This window comes from Stigmatopora argus, chromosome 2 (assembly GCF_051989625.1).
Source record: "Stigmatopora argus isolate UIUO_Sarg chromosome 2, RoL_Sarg_1.0, whole genome shotgun sequence".
Classification (NCBI taxonomy): Eukaryota; Metazoa; Chordata; class Actinopteri; order Syngnathiformes; family Syngnathidae; genus Stigmatopora; species Stigmatopora argus.
Window position 1 is genome coordinate 2612797 of NC_135388.1, and position 18739 is coordinate 2631535.

At 36.8% G+C, this 18739-nt stretch overlaps 1 protein-coding gene across 1 annotated transcript in view; it reads right to left on the minus strand.

Moving 5' to 3' along the window:
- Nucleotides 1–18739, minus strand: part of cdh8 (cadherin 8) — a 137058-nt gene that overhangs the window by 8382 nt on the left and 109937 nt on the right. Inside the window, exons 8-10 of the mRNA XM_077587305.1 lie at nt 9622–9758; nt 3806–3927; nt 3157–3274 (exon numbers count right to left, since the gene is read on the minus strand). Of these exons, the coding sequence (XP_077443431.1) occupies nt 3157–3274; nt 3806–3927; nt 9622–9758 (377 nt within the window). The remainder of the gene's footprint in view (nt 1–3156; nt 3275–3805; nt 3928–9621; nt 9759–18739) is intronic.

An 18739-nucleotide genomic window follows, 5' to 3' on the forward strand; every position in this document is an offset into this window, starting at 1 on the left:
CCAATGATTTTGCCAGTGGACCACAGCAACAACTAGAAGGTGAAGAATCAGAAGTCAGATTTATTCTCCGACTCTCTTAGCCTTACTTGCTATGTCATTTTTTAAAGAAAAAAAAGCCTTACTATACTATGTCGTTTTTTAAGAAAAGAAGCCTTACTATACAATATCGCTTTTTAAGAAAAAAAGGCTTCCTCTACTATGTTGTTTTTCAAGAAAAAAAGCCATGCTATACTATGTCGTTTTTTAGGAAAAAAGCCTTACTATACTATGTCGTTTTTTAAAGGAAAAAAGCCATACTATACTATGTCGTTTTTTAGGGGGGAAAGCCATACTATACTATGTCGTTTTTTAAGAAAAAAAGCCATAATATACTATGTCGTTTTTTAAAGGAAAAAAGCCATACTATACTATGTCGTTTTTTAGGGGGAAAAGCCATACTATACTATGTCGTTTTTTAGGTAAAAAGCCTTCCTCTACTATGTCGTTTTTCAAGAAAAAAAAGCCATGCTATACTATGTCGTTTTTTTAGGGGAAAAAAAGCCATACTATACTATGTCGTTTTTTTAGGAAAAAAGCCTTACTATACTATGTCGTTTTTTAAGAAAAAAAGCCTTACTATACATGGCCTTTTTTAAACAAAAAAGCCTTACTATACATGGTCATTTTTTAAGAAAAAAGCCTTACTATACATGATCTTTTTTGTAAATAAAAAGCCTTACTATACTATGTCGTTTTTAAAGACAAAAAAGCCTTACTATACTGTGTCGTTTTTAAAGAAAATAAGCCTTACTATACTATGTCGTCTTTAAAGAAAAAAGCCTATACTATGTTGTTTTTTAAGAAAAAAGCCTTACTATACTATGTCGTTTTTTACGAAAAAAAAAGCCTTACAATACTCTGTCGTTTTTTTTTTTAAGAAAAAAGCCTTACAATACTATGTCATTTTTTAAGAAAAAAAGCCTTACTATACTATGTCGTCTTTTAAGAAAAACGCTTTACTGTACATGGTCGTTTTTTTTTAATAAAAAAGCCTTACTATACATGGTCATTTTTTAATAAAAACCCTTAATATACATGGTCATTTTTAAAGAAAAAAGCCTGACTATATATACATAGTATTTATTTTTTAAACAAATAAAAGCTTTACTTTACATAGACCACTTTTTTTTAAAGAAAAAGCCTTACGATGTCCAGCCATTCAAGTCATTTTGCATGCCAGCTTTACGTTTGTACCAAATCTCGGGGTATTCTTTGCTCAGTTATGAAGCATGCCTAATAAGATGAATAAATATTTGACATTATCGTCGACAAGGAAAAAGAGTGTCGCCAAACTTTCGTCAAAACATATACTACTATTAAACACATTTTAGTAATATTAAACCACTAGTTATGTGTTACTTTGTTAATAGATGGCGAATTAGAACAAATAAAAATGTTTTTCCAATCCAATATCCTGTTTTGGTGTTTTTTTCAGAGGGTTGGAACAAATTAATTTGTTTTTAATTCATTTCTATGGGAAACGTTCGTTTGAGTTACGAAAAAAAAAATCGACATACGAGCTCAGTCCTGGAACGCATTAAGCTCGTATATCGAGGTACCACTGTATAAACCATATATAAATTTAGAGCTAGCATACATAGAGCACAGGACTCATTGAAGTACATTTTTTTAAATCATTCTTTGAGCCGACGTTCTCTTTCTGCCGCAACCCCTTGAGTGAAACTCATCTTTTTATTATTTGGGAATACTACGTAGTAATACGACATACTGCAAGTGGAATCAAAAAACGCCTGCAGTGCGTGCATTGATGAAATTGTTCATTTATTCATTCATTTTCTGAATGGCTTCGGCTCACAAAGGCTTGATAAAATAGCATAGCAAAAAATAAATAAAAATAATGAATACTGCGATAAAAAAGTTTTGTAGTAATAGCCTTTAGCATTTTGATTAGCGTTTATATTTTGTTCTTGTTTTTTTTTTTAAATCAATTTTTTCTGTTGATTTTTGTAGACGAAAATAATACTAAAATACAGCATTATTTTAATGCCCTATTTGAAAAATAAAAATAATGAATGCTGCGATAAAAAAGTGTTGTAGTAATAGCCTTTAGCATTTTGATTAGCGTTTATATGTTGTTCTTGTTTTAAAAAAAATCATTTTTTCTGTTGATTTTTGAAGACTAAAATAATACTAAAATGCAGTTTTATTTTAATGCCCTATTTGAAAAATATAAATAATGAATATTGCGATAAAAAACTGTTGTAGTAATAGCCTTTAGCATTTTGATTAGCGTTTATATGTTGTTCTTGTTTTTAAAAAAAACATTTTTTCTGTTGATTTTTGAAGACTAAAATAATACTAAAATGCAGTCTTATTTTAATGCCCTATTTGAAAAATAAAAATAATGAATACTGTGATAAAAAAGTGTTGTAGTAATAGCCTTTAGCATTTTGATTAGCGATTAAATATGGTGTTTTTGTTTTTTTTTTAAATGTCAGCATTTTTCTGTTGATTTTTGTAGACTAAAATAATACTAAAATACAGCCTTATTTCAATGCCCTATTTGAACTTGGGTGCGCTAGACCTTTGCATTAGCCGCTAAAGTATATTAGCTTGGAGTAATATCCTTTAGCATTTTGATTAGCGTTTTATATGGTGTTCTTGTTTTTAAAAAATGTCAACATTTTTCTGTTGATTTTTGTAGACTAAAATAATATTTGAGCTTGGCCAGGCTAAACCTTAGCATTAGCCGCTAAAGTATATTAGCTTAGAGCTACTTGTCTACAAACAAGGCTACTATCCTTGGAAAATATTTTCGCCTTTAGCGCAAAATGCGTGACGGTAAACACATATTTTTTCACTTCTACTCTGGCCTGGCAGAAATAAAATAAAGCATTTAAGAAAAAAAAAAACAATGAGCATATTGTGTAGTTAAACGTGTCAACATCTGCTACTTTATAGCGAGGAAGTCACCCTACATTGAGCTGCAAAACTAGCAGGACGATCCCATTAGGATCTCGTTTCGTTTATCTTCACTCACATGTCCAACATCTGTTAAACTCTTTAACGCAATCCGTGGTGTTAAACGCCAAATTTAAGCAACGTTTTGGGGCAAAAAAAGCAATTTTTTTAAAAGGAACATGGAAAGTTGCTCACCTTGATTGTTCTTAATTGTGAAGTTGGGATTGTTGAGCATCTCAGGCACCAGACGGTACTCAAAATAGTGTCCCTGGATTGGATCGTCTCTATCCACGGCACTCACCGTTTGGATCACCTGTGTTAGGGTCGACAAAAAACAGATATAAGATACTCATCTCGTGATAAAATATTGGCTGTTCACCACTCGGAGATTTGGATTCTTATCATCCAGGTTCTTTCTGTCTGGCGTTAGCATCTTAGCGCCGCTTATCCGTCATCGGGGTTCTTATCGCACACTCGGATTGATCGGGAATTAGAATCTGAGGACCCCGGGGATAGTTTGGGCTATTTTTCCCAGTTGGTCCAATTAAAACCAAAAGTAATTCCGACGCTATCCTGATGAGGGGGAATGCTGAGGACCAATTTGAAAGTTTTGGCAGGTCGATGCTTTGTGCCATCTGGTGGTCCACATGAAAGACGACCTCAAATGACGAGGCGCTGATCGGTCTTGACGGCTAAGCCCCTCCCCCTTCTCTTCGCCGGGACCCGATAATTAAGGCCATCATTCACCGCGGCCAATCATTAAAGGGAAGAAAAGCAGGAGAAAGGAAAGGGATGGACGAATGCTTTGATTAACGAGGGTGTTCTAGGGAGTTTTTTGCCTTACCTGTCCGGGTTTTCCGTTTTCACACAAAAAGGCTTCGTATTCGGTGGCAAACTCCGGAGCGTTGTCGTTTATGTCCATGACCCGGATCGCCACCACCGCTCGGGAAATCTGACTGTGGTTACCTAGGAGACAGATGGATGAAGTCAGAAGATGTCGTTGTCGCTAAAATGCAAACGAAGAGAGCACACCCGCATGAAAATTGCAGGAATGGTACATTACATGACCTAGTTTTAATTTCCTTTGTTTTTCCGTTTATAATCCTTCCTTCATTTCCGGAGCTGATAGAAGCGACGCACGTCAATATTCCTTTTCAATCATGCAAAAATACAACAATGACAATTCAAAGTGATTTTGGAACCCTTATTCACCCCACCATATTCCCTAAAGTCTAAAAAATGGGGGTTTAAACCTTCACCAGGGCACTCATGAGCCGTCATTGATAATGCTTTAACATGCAATTTTCCGTACAAACTTCGCGGGGGGCTTGGTTTTTAGCCTATCCCAGGCGGAGGACAACCTGAATCAGTCACCAGCCAATCGCAGGGCACCAGGAAACGGACGACCAGTCATAGCCAGCGGCAATTTAGAGGGTTTAAACCAGCATACTTTGCATGTTTTTGGATGTGGGAGGGAACCGGAGTACTCTGAAAAAACCCACGAGAACATGCAAATTCCCCAAAGAAAGGTCAGGATCTGGGATCGAACTCTCGTTCTTAGAACTGTGAAGCCGAAGCGCTAACCACTCCCCACCGGGCCACCCTTAACATTGAATGTTGTTTAAGCAATAATGATAAATCTTATGGTGGGACGTCATTTTTTAGCTTTGGCTATACCACAACCCCAATTAACAAAAATACCCAATCCGTGTTACTTACACCTAACGTGTCAAAACTAATTTGTCGTCGTGAGCCACATGGGGGTCGTTATGTCTTCCAACTAGGCTGCCAAAATGAATCCATAAATGAATTGACAGCTTTTCCGATCGTGCGGATCGATAGATAATTTTGGGATATATTTATATATACGTATGTATGTATATGTATGTATGCGTATATATATATATATATATATATATATATATATATATATATATATATATATATATATATATATATATATATATATATTCAGCAACACGCTTATTTATATATTTATTAATGTATTTATTTATTAACTTACTTATTACCTATCTATTTATGTCTAAAATGCATTTTTCTGTGTCTGTATTCTCGCCCTACTGTGACAATGAAATTTCCCGAATACGGGATGAGTAAAGTTATCCAATCCAATCAAATCCAATTCAAATTAGTACAAATCTTCCGCAATTATTGATTTAAAAAGGGGAAACACAGAAAATATACCTGATAAATCTATAATTTTCATTAGAATTTGATCAGGAAACAGAAAGTCTGCATCATCATTGACCCTCTCGGGTCAGACAAGATGATGCGGCGGGCCAAATTTTGCCCGTGGGCCGCCACTTTGACACCTAAAGCTAAGAAGAACTGTTATATATAGCAATGGTCCACTATCTTTACTTGGCACTGTGTATTATGTTAACATTAAACACTGTACCGAGAACAATAAGCATTTAAGCCACAAATTCATTAAAGCACTCTCATTTCCTGGGTTTTGATTGAATTAAAACAGCTCACTAGTCAATTTGCGCAAGAACATTAACACATATCAAGTAAACACATTTTTTTTCTCTCTCTACTGACACGCCTTCCAGATTAAAGAACATCCGCAAAGCAGAAAAAAAAACTCACTGACGAGGTGGAAAATCTTTGCCGGCAGAGCTACAAACAGCTTTCGCCCGAACGCCAGGCTTTTATTTGCATACAGATTGTTTCAGGGGGGCTGTATGTCGCGATAAAGCTTAATGTAGCCCTTAAAGCTACTGGAACAGAAATTTACACTGCTTGTAACTTGTCCGTCTCCACCTCCTCGCGTTTAATCAAAAGAGGAGCACGTTAATTGCCGGGATAAATGAAAGTTGTCGTAATGCTTTTTCTTTTCGGGGACGTTCGTCCCGCCGGCGTGAGGAATCGAACGTCTTGTTCTGATAAGACGTTGCCGCTGTTGTCTGGCAGGCGGCGAGCCTGCCTGCTGGCGAAGGGACTGCGGGCCGCAGATATCGGTGGCAACAACAACATCTCGTTGGGATTAATGCTAATGTTGGGAAGTAAAAAAAAAATGCCTGAACTGGGACAATGCTGTTAAATATGTCGATGCTACCCGAGTTTACCAAATCTTCCATTACAAAGCTCCGCCTCCACTGCTAGATTTTGTACGAAAAAATTCCAACACATCAACAAGGGCTGGCTCTAGAGGTGACTGTGTAGTTCCGCACAAAAAAGTGCTTGTTTCAGTTACATCTGCCAAATTAATGGACTCATGAATTGAAATCAAATATGCTTAGTTTACAAAATCTTCCATCACAAAGCTCCGCCTCCACTGCTAGATTTTGTACGAAAAAAATCCAACACATCAACAAGGGCTGGCTCTACAGGTGACTGTGTAGTTCCCTTCAAAAAGACTGCATTCACACAAAGTTCATACCTGGAACTCAATACCAATTACAGTGGTACCTCGGCATACGAGTACCCCAACATACGAGCATTTTGAGATACGAGTAAAATTTTGAGCACATATTTATCTTGAGATACGAGACAAATTTTGATATATGAGCAGACAGTGGACGCGAGAGGCTGCTCACAACAACATCATGGCCACCATCTTTCGCATCGCACCTCCCTCGTGTAATGTCTCTACGAGCACTGGGCGAAGCGTTGCATTTTTTCAGTGTTTTTTTCCCGTTAGTCAATGCGAATGGCCTGCGTACTACTTCTCGTTGGCAAGTGGCCGTGCGTTATCCTATAGTGAGAACATTTGTGTGCATCATTTTGGGAATATTTTGAAGGGACTAGAAACGCAAACAAACCTCGATATTGACTGAAAGTCAGTGTGGAGGCGGGGCAAATAGAGCCAACCCGGGGGAAGAAAGGTATCAAAATGTAAAACTAAATTAGAATGAAGTTTAGTGTTAGGTTAGATTAAATTTATTTTTTGAGTGTCTCTGCATCGTAATCCAAGTTCATTTAAATTTGTTTATGTTATGTTACAAGCAATGTTCCCTCTAATTTTTCGTTGGTGTGAGCAGAAAGTCAACCTCCCTGAGCGCACCGAGTACCAGTGTGAGCGACATCATCAGTACTCGGATGATTCGCCTAAAGACGTTTCGCCGACAGACGTTTGACAGACGGGCAGGTCGCCGAATGAACGTTCGGCGGAACGTCCATTCGGCGACCTGTCCGTCTGTCAAACGTCCGTCGGCGAAACGTCTTTAGGCGAATCATCCGGTCACGACATCATCATTGCTCGCTATGGGCACACCAGTATCACACCTGCCACAAGCAGGTGCATGTCAATGTTCCCTCTAATTTTTCATGTAAAACATGCTGTAAAACACGAAAAACATAAGTGGACAGAGCTACTGCCACTGGCTGCCGCTTAAACGGCGCCATCATGGGGAAAGGGGTAAAAAAAAAAAAAAAATTAAAAAAAAAAAAAAAAAAAAAAAAAAAATCCGATTTTTTTTTTTTACTGCGCGCCATATGATTGCTGCTGCGCAGAGAAGACGAGAGTAGTGCGCAATTGCGCACGCGCGCAGCTTAGAGGGAACACTGGTTACAAGCGTGTCGCCGTGCGAAAAATCTGTCTAATTTTAGTACTATTAAACACATTTTAGTAATATTAAACCACTAGTTATTTGTTACTTTGTTAATAGATGGCAAATTAGAACAAATAAAAATGTTTTTTCAATCCAATATCCTGTTTTGGGTGTTTTTTTTAGAGGGTTGGAACAAATTAATTAGTTTTTAGTTCATTTCTATGGGAAACGTTCGTTTGAGTCACGAGAAAATTGACATACGAGCTCAGTCTCGGAGCGCATTAAACTCGTATCTCGAGGTACCACTGTAGCATATGTGAACTTCCATTTCCGAACTTCTTGGCCAATCATCTTAAAGCCTGATTGTTAGACCAACAAAATTGCGATCACAAAGCTGTCTAAAACTTGTGGGTGTGTGTATGTGTCATCGTTTACCTTCCAGAGATTAAAGATAGAAATTAGCCCTAGGCTACAATCTTTGCTATTTACATATATATGTTCATTATTATGAATATGTTCGTTAATACGTGCTGTCTCTTATTAAATAAATGAAAGTCAAAGCTTTTGTGGGGCAATGCGGCGGCTCCGAGTGAAAGCAGCTAAACATAGAAGTGTAGTAGAAAGAGAAGAGTAGTAGTACATTTCAATTTTCCTCCATTTAGGGGACACCATTAGCCCCTTTAACACTAAATTGGCAAATCTGAGGCGGAACGGCATTTATTCGCCTGTGTCTTCTCGCCAGAAAAGAGCTGCCAGTTGAGATGCGGTATGACTAATCGCATTCTATTCCTTGAGTGGTGGGGTAGAGGGGAAGAGTCGCAAGTAGGAGTGGGGGTCGAGAAAAGGCTGTTGGTCCCTGCCCTTAATCCATCCATCACTGTCGCACTTCAATTGAGCCTTTTCTTTACAATTTACCTTTCTCTTACTTACATTACGACGGGCCGTGCGCACAGTAGAGCATGAATCGGGAAGGGATTTTTCACTCCTGTTCCCTACGGCTCCCAGAAAAGAAAATACCAATTCCCAAATACTACGATTCTTGAATTAAATGGAATGGAATTGAATGCTTTTAGTGTCATGAGATTTAAAGCTTCATCGTGAAGTGAGCAAATAACAACAAACAGACAAATAAATAATAATGATTAAATAGTTGATAAATAATAATAAATAAATAATCAATAAATAATAATTAGTAAATATTTGATAAATAATAATAATCAATAAATAATAATAAGTAAATAATTTATAAATAATAATAAATAAGTAATCAATAAATAATCATAAGTAAATAATTGATAAATAATAATAAATAAATAATCATAAGTAAATAATCGATAAATAATAATAAATAAACAAACAATAAATAATGATAAGTAAATAATTTATACATAATAATAAATAAACAATAAATAAATAATAATAAGTACATAATTGATAAATAATATAAAAAATAATCAATAAATAATAATAAGTAAATAATTGATAAATATTAATAAATACATATTCAAAAATAATAATAAGTAAATAATTGATAAATTAAAATAAATAAACAATCAATAAATAATAATAAGTAAATAATTTATAAATGATAATAAATAAATAATCAATAAGAAAAATAATAGGTAAATAATGTATAAAAAATAGTAAATAACCAATAAATAATAAGTAAATAATTGATAAATAATAATAAATAAATATTCAATAAATAAGTGGTAAATAAATATTTTACAACGCCAGTCTTGGCCAAATTACTAAATGCACATTTTGTATACAAAAAATAATTTTAAAAAATGATGCATTGTTTTTTTTCCAGTAATTTACATGAAAAAAGAAAGAAAGCATTTTTGGCTCGCCGGCTTAATTTACTGTGGCGATTACTTTCAAACGCAACGTCATGCCCTAAATAAGTTTTGTATTTTACAAGTCGTCAAAACGTTCCATTATTTTGAAAGTAGCGTGCTCACTTCCTTTTCAATGGTATTGATAGAAAATTGATAGAAAGTACGTTTGACCCATTTCGGCTCCGGAAAGTTTTGACATCGACACAACTTATTCTCCGTTGGTACTTTTCAAGCAAAGCCCCAATAAGAAGGGTTGAAAAAAATCAGGAAAATGAACTTAATTTAGCCTTGAATACACTTACGGACTTCAGTTGCTGTAACAGTAATGTTGTGCCACAAATCCGTCTCCCGGTCCAGCGGTTTGGCCAGTGTGATCTTGCCGTCATCAACATTAATGTTGAATTGCCTCTCCAGGTCCGTGTGCCGGTCAATAAAGTACCTATAGAGGGGAAAAAGAGAAAGAAAAAAAAAAAAAAAACGTTATTTGAACCAAAACACAGCAGCTTTCCCACAAATGCCTATAGAAGTCGTTGAAAATGAATAATTATCACTTTAGGAATAATTACACCAGCAGCACGGCTGGGGGCTTTAAAGATTAATCAGGTCGAACAGAACACCTTCACTCGCCCCGCGATTAACACCATTTGGGATTGGTCAACAATCAATAAAAAGGATAAACCTACCTGCATCAAAACAGTAGTTTGAATTAGAAATCTAATCGTGTGATTAGAAATCGGAGATGGGGAGGGGACTTTCAAATCGCAATTGGCTTTAAAAAAGGGTCTAAAAATGTATGTATTTAATTTTAAGTATGTACCTGTTGACTGTTTATGATTGTGATATAAATCTGAATGACTGTAAAAAAAGTTAAGGGCTACAAACAACCGAAATGTATGTCTATAGTGTAATGTGCTAGATATATTTATATTTACAAAAAATTTAAAAAATGTCGAAGAAAGAGGAAAATGTCCAGTGACAATATAAGAGTAAAAAATATATATATAAAAAAGATAAATTAAAATACTTGAGAGGTATACTGCAATACAAGTAAAATATATATATATATATATATATATATATATATATATATATATATATATATATATATATATATATATATATATATATATAAATATAAATTAAAATACTCCAGAGGTATACTGCAATAAAAGTTTAAAAAAAATCATAATCATAAATTAAAATACTCCAGAGGTATATTACAAAACAATACAGTGTGTTTTATATTATATATTTATGTTTACACTATGAAAACAAACTTTGCAAGGCAAAGAGTGCATAAAAGTCAAGAAAATCACATTTAAGAGCGATCAATTCATCACACAGGACTATTTTTCCATGTTAATTTATGGGAACCAAATATTTAAACATAATTTATTCCCAACATTATTTTGCATGGCAAAACTGATTTGCAAAAAAAAAAAAAATCCGCTAATAACTCCCCTTAATGCCTTTACGAAAATACATAATAAAAATGTTGTATACCTCGCAAAAAAATACATTTATATGTGCTATTTTTCCTTCCTTGATACATTTCTGAATCACAATAAAAATACGCAACCAATACTACGAAAATTACAATACAATGCCGAAACCATATTTTTGCAAAAAAACTCAACTTCCAAACCCAAACTATGATTTTTTTAGTCAAGCGTGAAAAGAGAGAAAAAAAATAAAACCATATCAGTGCCCCAGATTCCGATTGTTAAAGAGACATAGCGAGTCGTGACATTTCCATTTTTTCGTTGTTTAAATCTATTTTTAGCCAAAACCGTGTAAACTCCTCAAGACGGCAGGCAGGTGGAAATGTCCACTAGGACCTCCCAAGAAACTGTACCCCCCCTTGTCCTCTTTTCCCCTTCGTCGGCCCCCCTGCAAGAGCACTTTTTTCAAGACAGGCCGACGGCGGCAAACCACTTGGGAGCGCGGCAGTAGCAACGGAATCTCTTCTCCGGTTTCTTGACAGCCTCACGCCCGAGCGACGAGACACCCAGCCTGAAATGTTCTGCCACCTGTCACTCAAACTGGCAGCTCGCTGAGACAAAGAATTAAAAGCAAATAAAAAAAATGCTATCCCACTTTGCCATTTTTTCCCAGAATGTGATGATGTGATCCGAGAAAGTTTAACGGCAGAAACGAGTGACCTCAGTCTTAGCGATCCCTCGTCATGACAGAAGCCGTTGTTGCTTTCATTTCACTTCTTGTTGCCGTGGAGATCTCCGGGTCAAAAATCCCTAACAGGTCAGCCGTCAATCAGTTTTGTACCGTCAATCAGTAAATTGTTTGCATTGGAAAATTGAGGGATTTAAAAAAAAATCCAAAACAAGCAAGGGTTGTCCAAACTACCGTAGTTTCTCACATATAAGCCGCGTCCGCGTATAAGCCGCACCCTTAAAATGCCTTAAAATCGTTGAATTTTACTATTTCTCTCGTATAAGCCGCCTCCGCGTCTAAACTGCACCCTTAAAAATGCCTTAAAATTGTTGAACTTTACAATTTATCTCGTATAAGCCGCCTCCGCGTACAAGCCGCCCCTAAAAATGCCTTAAAATCGTTGAATTTTAAAATTTATCTCGTATAATCTGCTTCCGCGTATAAGCCGCACCCTTAAAAATGCCTTAAAATTGTTGAATTTTACAATTTCTCTCGTATAAGCCGCCACCTTGTATAAGCTGCACCCTTAAAAATGCCTTAAAATCGTTGAATTTTACAATTTCTCTCGTATAAGCCGCCCCCTGATGCACCTTCATATTCATGGTTTTAATAGCGAGTAAAAATCTGTTACTTTGAAGGGAAACATCTTAAGGAAAATAGCACGTGGTATTTAAACAAAATTTGTTCACAACCTTATTTTGTATGGAAAATATTATTTTCAATGAAAATCAGCAAAATGTTAATTTAAATTTTAAAAAAGACCAGCCTGTTGGACACAAAATTCATTTTATGTCCTGTTTATCCTCACAAGGGTTACAGGGGGTGCTGGAGCCTATTCCAGCTGACTTTGGGCACCAGGTGTTGGACACCCTGAGTTGGTGAGCAGCCAATGGCAGGGAACAAGGAGACTAAGGACAGCCAATCATAGCTAAGGGCAATTTAGGATTCAACCTGAGGGACACACAATGAGGAAATGTATTCATTTTATCTACCGCTTATGCTCACAAGAAATGCGGGGGGTGCTGGAGCCTATCCCAGGTCAAATTCAGGCACCAAGCGGGGGACACCCTGAATCGGTGACCAGCCAATCGCAGGGGCCAAGAGGACAAAAGACACCCAAAGTGTTCAACCAGCCTACGCTACATGTTTTTAGGATATGTGAGGAAACCGGAGTACCCGGAGAAAACCCACGCAGTACTAAATAATGTGTTCAGAGTAGACACACACGTTTCCTGACTGAAATACATTTGGCGGATGCGAAACAAGTGTCTACAGAGGGAATTATTCATTTTTTTTACCCCCATATTTTAGTTTCTGCTAACGTCAACAACATCAAGTTGTCCCCATTGGTTATTAAGTCACTTTTCATGTAGCAGCTCGTAATTCAAATATCACACAAAGATATTGGCCGCGTAATAACTTTGCTCAGTTGGAGTCCCACCGGCGACACGTCAGCTCACACTCTTAAATAAATACCGTGGCTTTTCTGAAGTCAAATAAAATCTTTTCAAAGCTTGTCACACCCGCCAAATTTGCGAATGGAGCGCAGTCACGGCTCCCCACCGGAAACCGGGAAACCGGTGGGATGTCACGTTGCGTCTTTTTTGTGATCCCTCAGTTAGAAATAACGGCGGTGAGCAAGCATGGCTGTAACCGGGAGGAGTGGTTTTCGTGGAGTGCATTAAAAGCCAGGATGAGGGTGTGTGTGTGTGTGTGTGTACCCTGAGTGGCTTCTTGCCCGGGTGGTACAACACTGAAAGCTTCTCTAGGGAGTTCAAGGGGGAGGAAATATGCGGGCTGCTCATCCCCGCATCATTCAAGAATGATCGATGGAATGACATCCAATGACATCCGGAAAGAAATTTTGTCAAGGTGACATTTGAAGCAAAAAAATTAGACTATTCTTTTAGACCAGGGCTCAGCTACCCAAAATGTTGAAAGTGCCATATTGGGCGAAAAGAACAAACATGTCTGGAGCCGCAAAAAAATTAGAAGTTATAATGAAGTCGAGTCTTTCCACATGACTCTTGAAATCGAATACTATTTATTCTACACATTATTACAACATTGGGAAACGTTAAGAATCCTACAGTGCCAAATTCATATTTTTTTCATGTACAATTACATTATTAGATTAGACTAGAATAGACTAGAATAGACTAGACTAGAATCGACTAGAATCGACTATAATCGGCTAGAATAGACTAGAATAGGCTAGAATAGGCTAGAATAGGCTAGAATAGACTAGAATAGACTAGACTAGAATCGACTAGAATCGGCTAGAATAGGCTAGAATAGGCTAGTATAGACTAGAACAGACTAGAATCGACTAGAATCGGCTAGAATAGGCTAGAGTATTGGCTAGATTCGGCTAGAATCGGCTAGAATTGGCTAGAGTAGACTAGACTAGAATAAACTAGAATAGAATAGACTAGAATCGACTAGAATCGACTAGACTCGACTAGAATCAACTAGAATAGGCTAGAATAGACTAGAATAGGCTAGAATAGTCTAGTATAGACTAGACTAGAATCGACTAGAATCGGCTAGAATTGGCTAGAATAGGCTAGAATAGACTAGAATAGGCTAGAATAGAATATACTAGACTAGAATAGACTAGAATAGACTAGAATCGACTAGAATAGACCAGAATAGACTACAATAGACCAGAATAGACTACAATAGACTAAAATAGACTACAATAGACTACAATAGACTACAATAGACTAGACTACAATAGACTGGAATAGACTGGAATAGACTGGAATAGACTGGAATAGACTGGAATAGACTGGAATAGACTAGAATAGACTAGAATAGACTAGAATAGAATAGACTAGTTTAGATTAGAATTCATAATTCACATTTCTTTCATGTACAATTACATTACTAGATTAGATTAGATTTATTGGTTGCAGTAGCAAGACAGAAGAAATTGCAGTCATGTTTATTGTTTTGATCGGATTACCATTTAATAGCACCTTTAAACTCTTAAATGTAACCAAATTTATTCCTAATGGGTTCATTTCTTTATTAACATTTTCATGTTCATTATGTTAGGAATAAGTCCTTTGAATTTTTTAAGTACTCTGCGTTCATATTTGTCCCTGAAAATTATCTACCAGCTCCACAATACAATAATAAATAAATCAACTTTCATATTTAGGGCAACAAAAAAAAGCACGTTTGATTACATCTTGCGAAGGATGTGATTTTGTTTACGCTCCCATTTTCTAATATTCAAAAATGTCATTTTGATAAACAACACACAATTATTCAAGTCAACAGAATATGAAAGAATATGAGAAGCCTGGAGACCAAAACAACAATGCAATTGTTGCACATCTATTTTTTGGGAGGGGGCGGAACCTCATTCCCGCGATTGTCGCCGCTGATTATTATAATATTATAAGCCTTCAAACAATTCAGTGCTTTGTGGCTTCGCTCGACATTAATTGGAACACCGAGTACTTATGATTGCGAGCGACATAATACCACAGAGGCAACAGTCTTTTGTTAGCGAGTGAGAACAACTGAGATCTTGGGGGAGCTACACAACGATAGCGCTCCATACATGAATTCAATGCGATTGCATCAAGCTAATCTGCATGGCAACTGTATAGTATTACAGTGGTACCTCAACATACGAGCACCCCGACATATGAGCAATTTGAGATACGAGTAAAAATTCGAGCAAATAATTATCTCTAGATACGGGACAATTTTCGAGATACGAGAAAGCCAGGTGGCCAAGACATGAGAGGCTGTTTATGATTTTAGTTTTAGCACACTGTCTTTTTTGCCGCATCTCTTTTGTGTATAACAGATATCTACGAGCACTGGGCGGAGCGTTGCATATTTTTCAGTGTTTTTTTTTTCCTGTCACTCAGCGTGAATGACGGTGTGATCGCTAATACAAGAGGAGTATATATTACATCTCGTTTGCAAGTGGTCGTGCGTTATCCTATTGTGAGGACATTTGTGTGCATCATTTTGGGAATATTTTGAAGGGAAGACAAAAGCAAACAACCCGCGATGGGTTGCATCCGAAAGTCAGGGTGGAGGCGGGGCCAATAGAGCCAACCCGGGAGAAGAAAGGTATCAAAATTTAAAACAAAATTAGAATTAAGTTTAGTGTAAACTTAGATTAAACTTATTTTTGAGTGTGTCTTCATCGTAATCCAAGTTCTGTTTATGTAATCTTACGAGCGTGTTGCCATGCAAAAAGTCCCCCCGCTGTCCGTCACTCTCCCCCCCCTGTGAAATCCATATAATTTTAGTACTATTAAACACATTTTAGTAATATTAAACCACTAGTTATTTGTTTCTTTGTTAATAGATGGCGAATTAGAAGAAATAAAACATTTTTTTTCCAATCCAATATCATTTTTATGGTGTTTTTTCAGAGGGTTGGAACAAATTAAATTGTTTTTAGTTCATTTCAATGGGAAACGTTCGTTCGAGTTATGAGAATATTGACATACGAGCTCAGACCCGGAACGAATGAAGCTCGTATCTCGAGGTACTACTGTATTTAAAAAAAAAAAAGATAGTGTTTAAGGCTGATGCATGAAAATGTGGGGCTTCACAAAAAAAACCTGCCATATGATATCTTTATCATTATTATAGACAAAAGTCGTGTTTTGACCTCAGAGAAAAGCTAGAAAGAACAGGCAAACTCCACACAAGAAGGTCTGGACCTGGAATTGAACCCTCGATCTCAGAACGGTGAGGCCGATGTGCTAACGGCCAGGAAATGATAAAAATATCATTAAATGGCTCCCATAAGATTCTTAAATTCAATTTACATTGATTGCTCTTAGGTTGGTCAATCTCACATCTTTAAAGTGATATTTTTATCTGTTTTTGTTCTATTATCCTTAGATTTATTTGAAAATAGCCCTCTGACAAACATTTTTGGACACCCCTGTTATAAATACTGTTGATTAATTTATAGGCAATATTGAAACAAAACAACCCGCGTAGAAACTGTCTCACCTTCCATATTCCAAATGCATTTGGTGGTTTTACCAAGTGTAAAATATGCTGACTGCTTTCTAATGCGGCCTTCCGCCATTTGACAATGTGATCTCAGAGTACAGGCTCACAATGCGTCACCAAATAAAAAGCCCACTTGGATAATCTGGCATTTAAGAGAGACTTAACAGAATTATGTAAAAGTCACTTCCTACAAAAGCTAAGGCGTGCCTTTAGTTTACTTCCTAATGCCCACAGGGGCTTGCCTGTTTATGCCGCTTAATATTACATGCGCGTGCACAAGCGAGGAGACTTTCGAGCAATGTGAGCTACTTTTTTATGAAAAGACGTGGATTAAAGTATCAGTTGCTGACAGAAGTAATATTGTCAAACGTTTTGGGGGCGCCAGAATGTAGCACCCATGGCTGACCTGATTGCCCCCACCCTATCTATCGTATGTGCTCTGGTAGCGAAACTATTTATTAAGAGCATAACAATAAGCTCATTCACCATAAAAGTATTGGGTTGAACAAAAGGACAGCGATGCATTTTTCATGTTTTTATGTGATGGGGACACCTATGAATGAGTGGGGGGATTATTGTGTGGTTTTAGCTCTTTTTTGCTTGGCCCACAGAAAATGGCTTCCATCTACTACTACTACAACCACTACAACTACTGGTACCGCCACCAGTACTACTACTACTACTACTACTACTACTACTACTACTACTACTACTACTACTACTACTACTAATACCACCAGTACTACTACAACTACTAATACCACCACTACTACAACTACCACTACTACTACAACTAACACTACTACTACTGCTGCTCCTACAACAACAAAATCAACTACTAGTAATATGACAACTACTACTACAAAAACTACTACTACGACAACTTCTACCACTACGACAACTACTACTGCTATGACAACTACTACTACGACGACAACTACTACTACTACGACAACTACTACTACAACAACTACTACTATGACAACTACTGCTACTACTATGACAACTACTACTACAACTATTACTACTACTATGACAACTACTACTACGACTACTACTACTATGACAACTACTACTACGACAACTACTACAACAACAACTACTACAACTACTACGGCAACTACTACAACTACTATATACTTCTACAATTGCTTCTACTACTACTAGTGCTGCTACTACTACTACTATATATTTCTACTACTACTATTGCTTCTACTACTACTAGTGCTGCTGCTACTACTACTACTACTATATACTTCTACTACTTGTATTGCTTCTACTACTACTGCTTCTACTACTACTAGTGCTGCTACTACTACTACTATATATTTCTACTACTACTATTGCTTCTACTACTACTAGTGCTGCTGCTACTACTACTACTACTATATACTTCTACTACTTGTATTGCTTCTACTACTACTGCTTCTACTACTACTATTGCTTCTACTGCTACTACCTCTACTACGACTACTACTACTCCTACAACTACTACTACTCCTATGACTACTACTACTCCTACGACTACTATTACTACTACTGCTTCTACTACTACTATTACCACTTTCACATCCTCCCTCGCTATATCCGTGAAAAAAAATGACACCACCTTATGGTGCAATGGTTCTTTCACCTGCGTGGCATCGATGGCGGCGTGACTGTGATTAAAAAATGGTTGTCTGTTTCCGGAATGTTCTGGGATTTTTGCCACTTTTTGGCATTTACCCATGAGATATGCCAAGCACAGAGCTTTTAGATTCTTATTAAAAGTGACCCATGAGGATGATTTCTAAAATAATAATGTTGCATTCAGCTGGTTCCTTGAATAATTCACACTAGCCTTTGCAGAGGATATGAACGTTAAATTAAGGAAACCCAATAGTAATGGGTTTCTGTGCATGGTTATATGAGCTCAGATTTGTAAATTGCAAAATCACTAAACTGGTTAAATGTTTCTCTGGCACCAAAATAGGGCAGGCAGGTCCAAAGGATGCCATTACATGCATTTTTTTTTCCCACCAAGGGAAAAACATCCTGCAACCTCCATTCCCGACGATCTCATCAATAAACATGAGGATGCCACCATGCATGCAGAACAAGAAAAAGTCCAATGGCGTTTTTCTCTCTCGCTCTCATTTTTTTTAACAGCCAATCTATGAAAGTCAGCCCACCGCCACACAATAATAGTGCATACAACTTGATGACTTTCCATCCCTGGGAAAAAGTCATCAGGGGAATTCTTGGAAT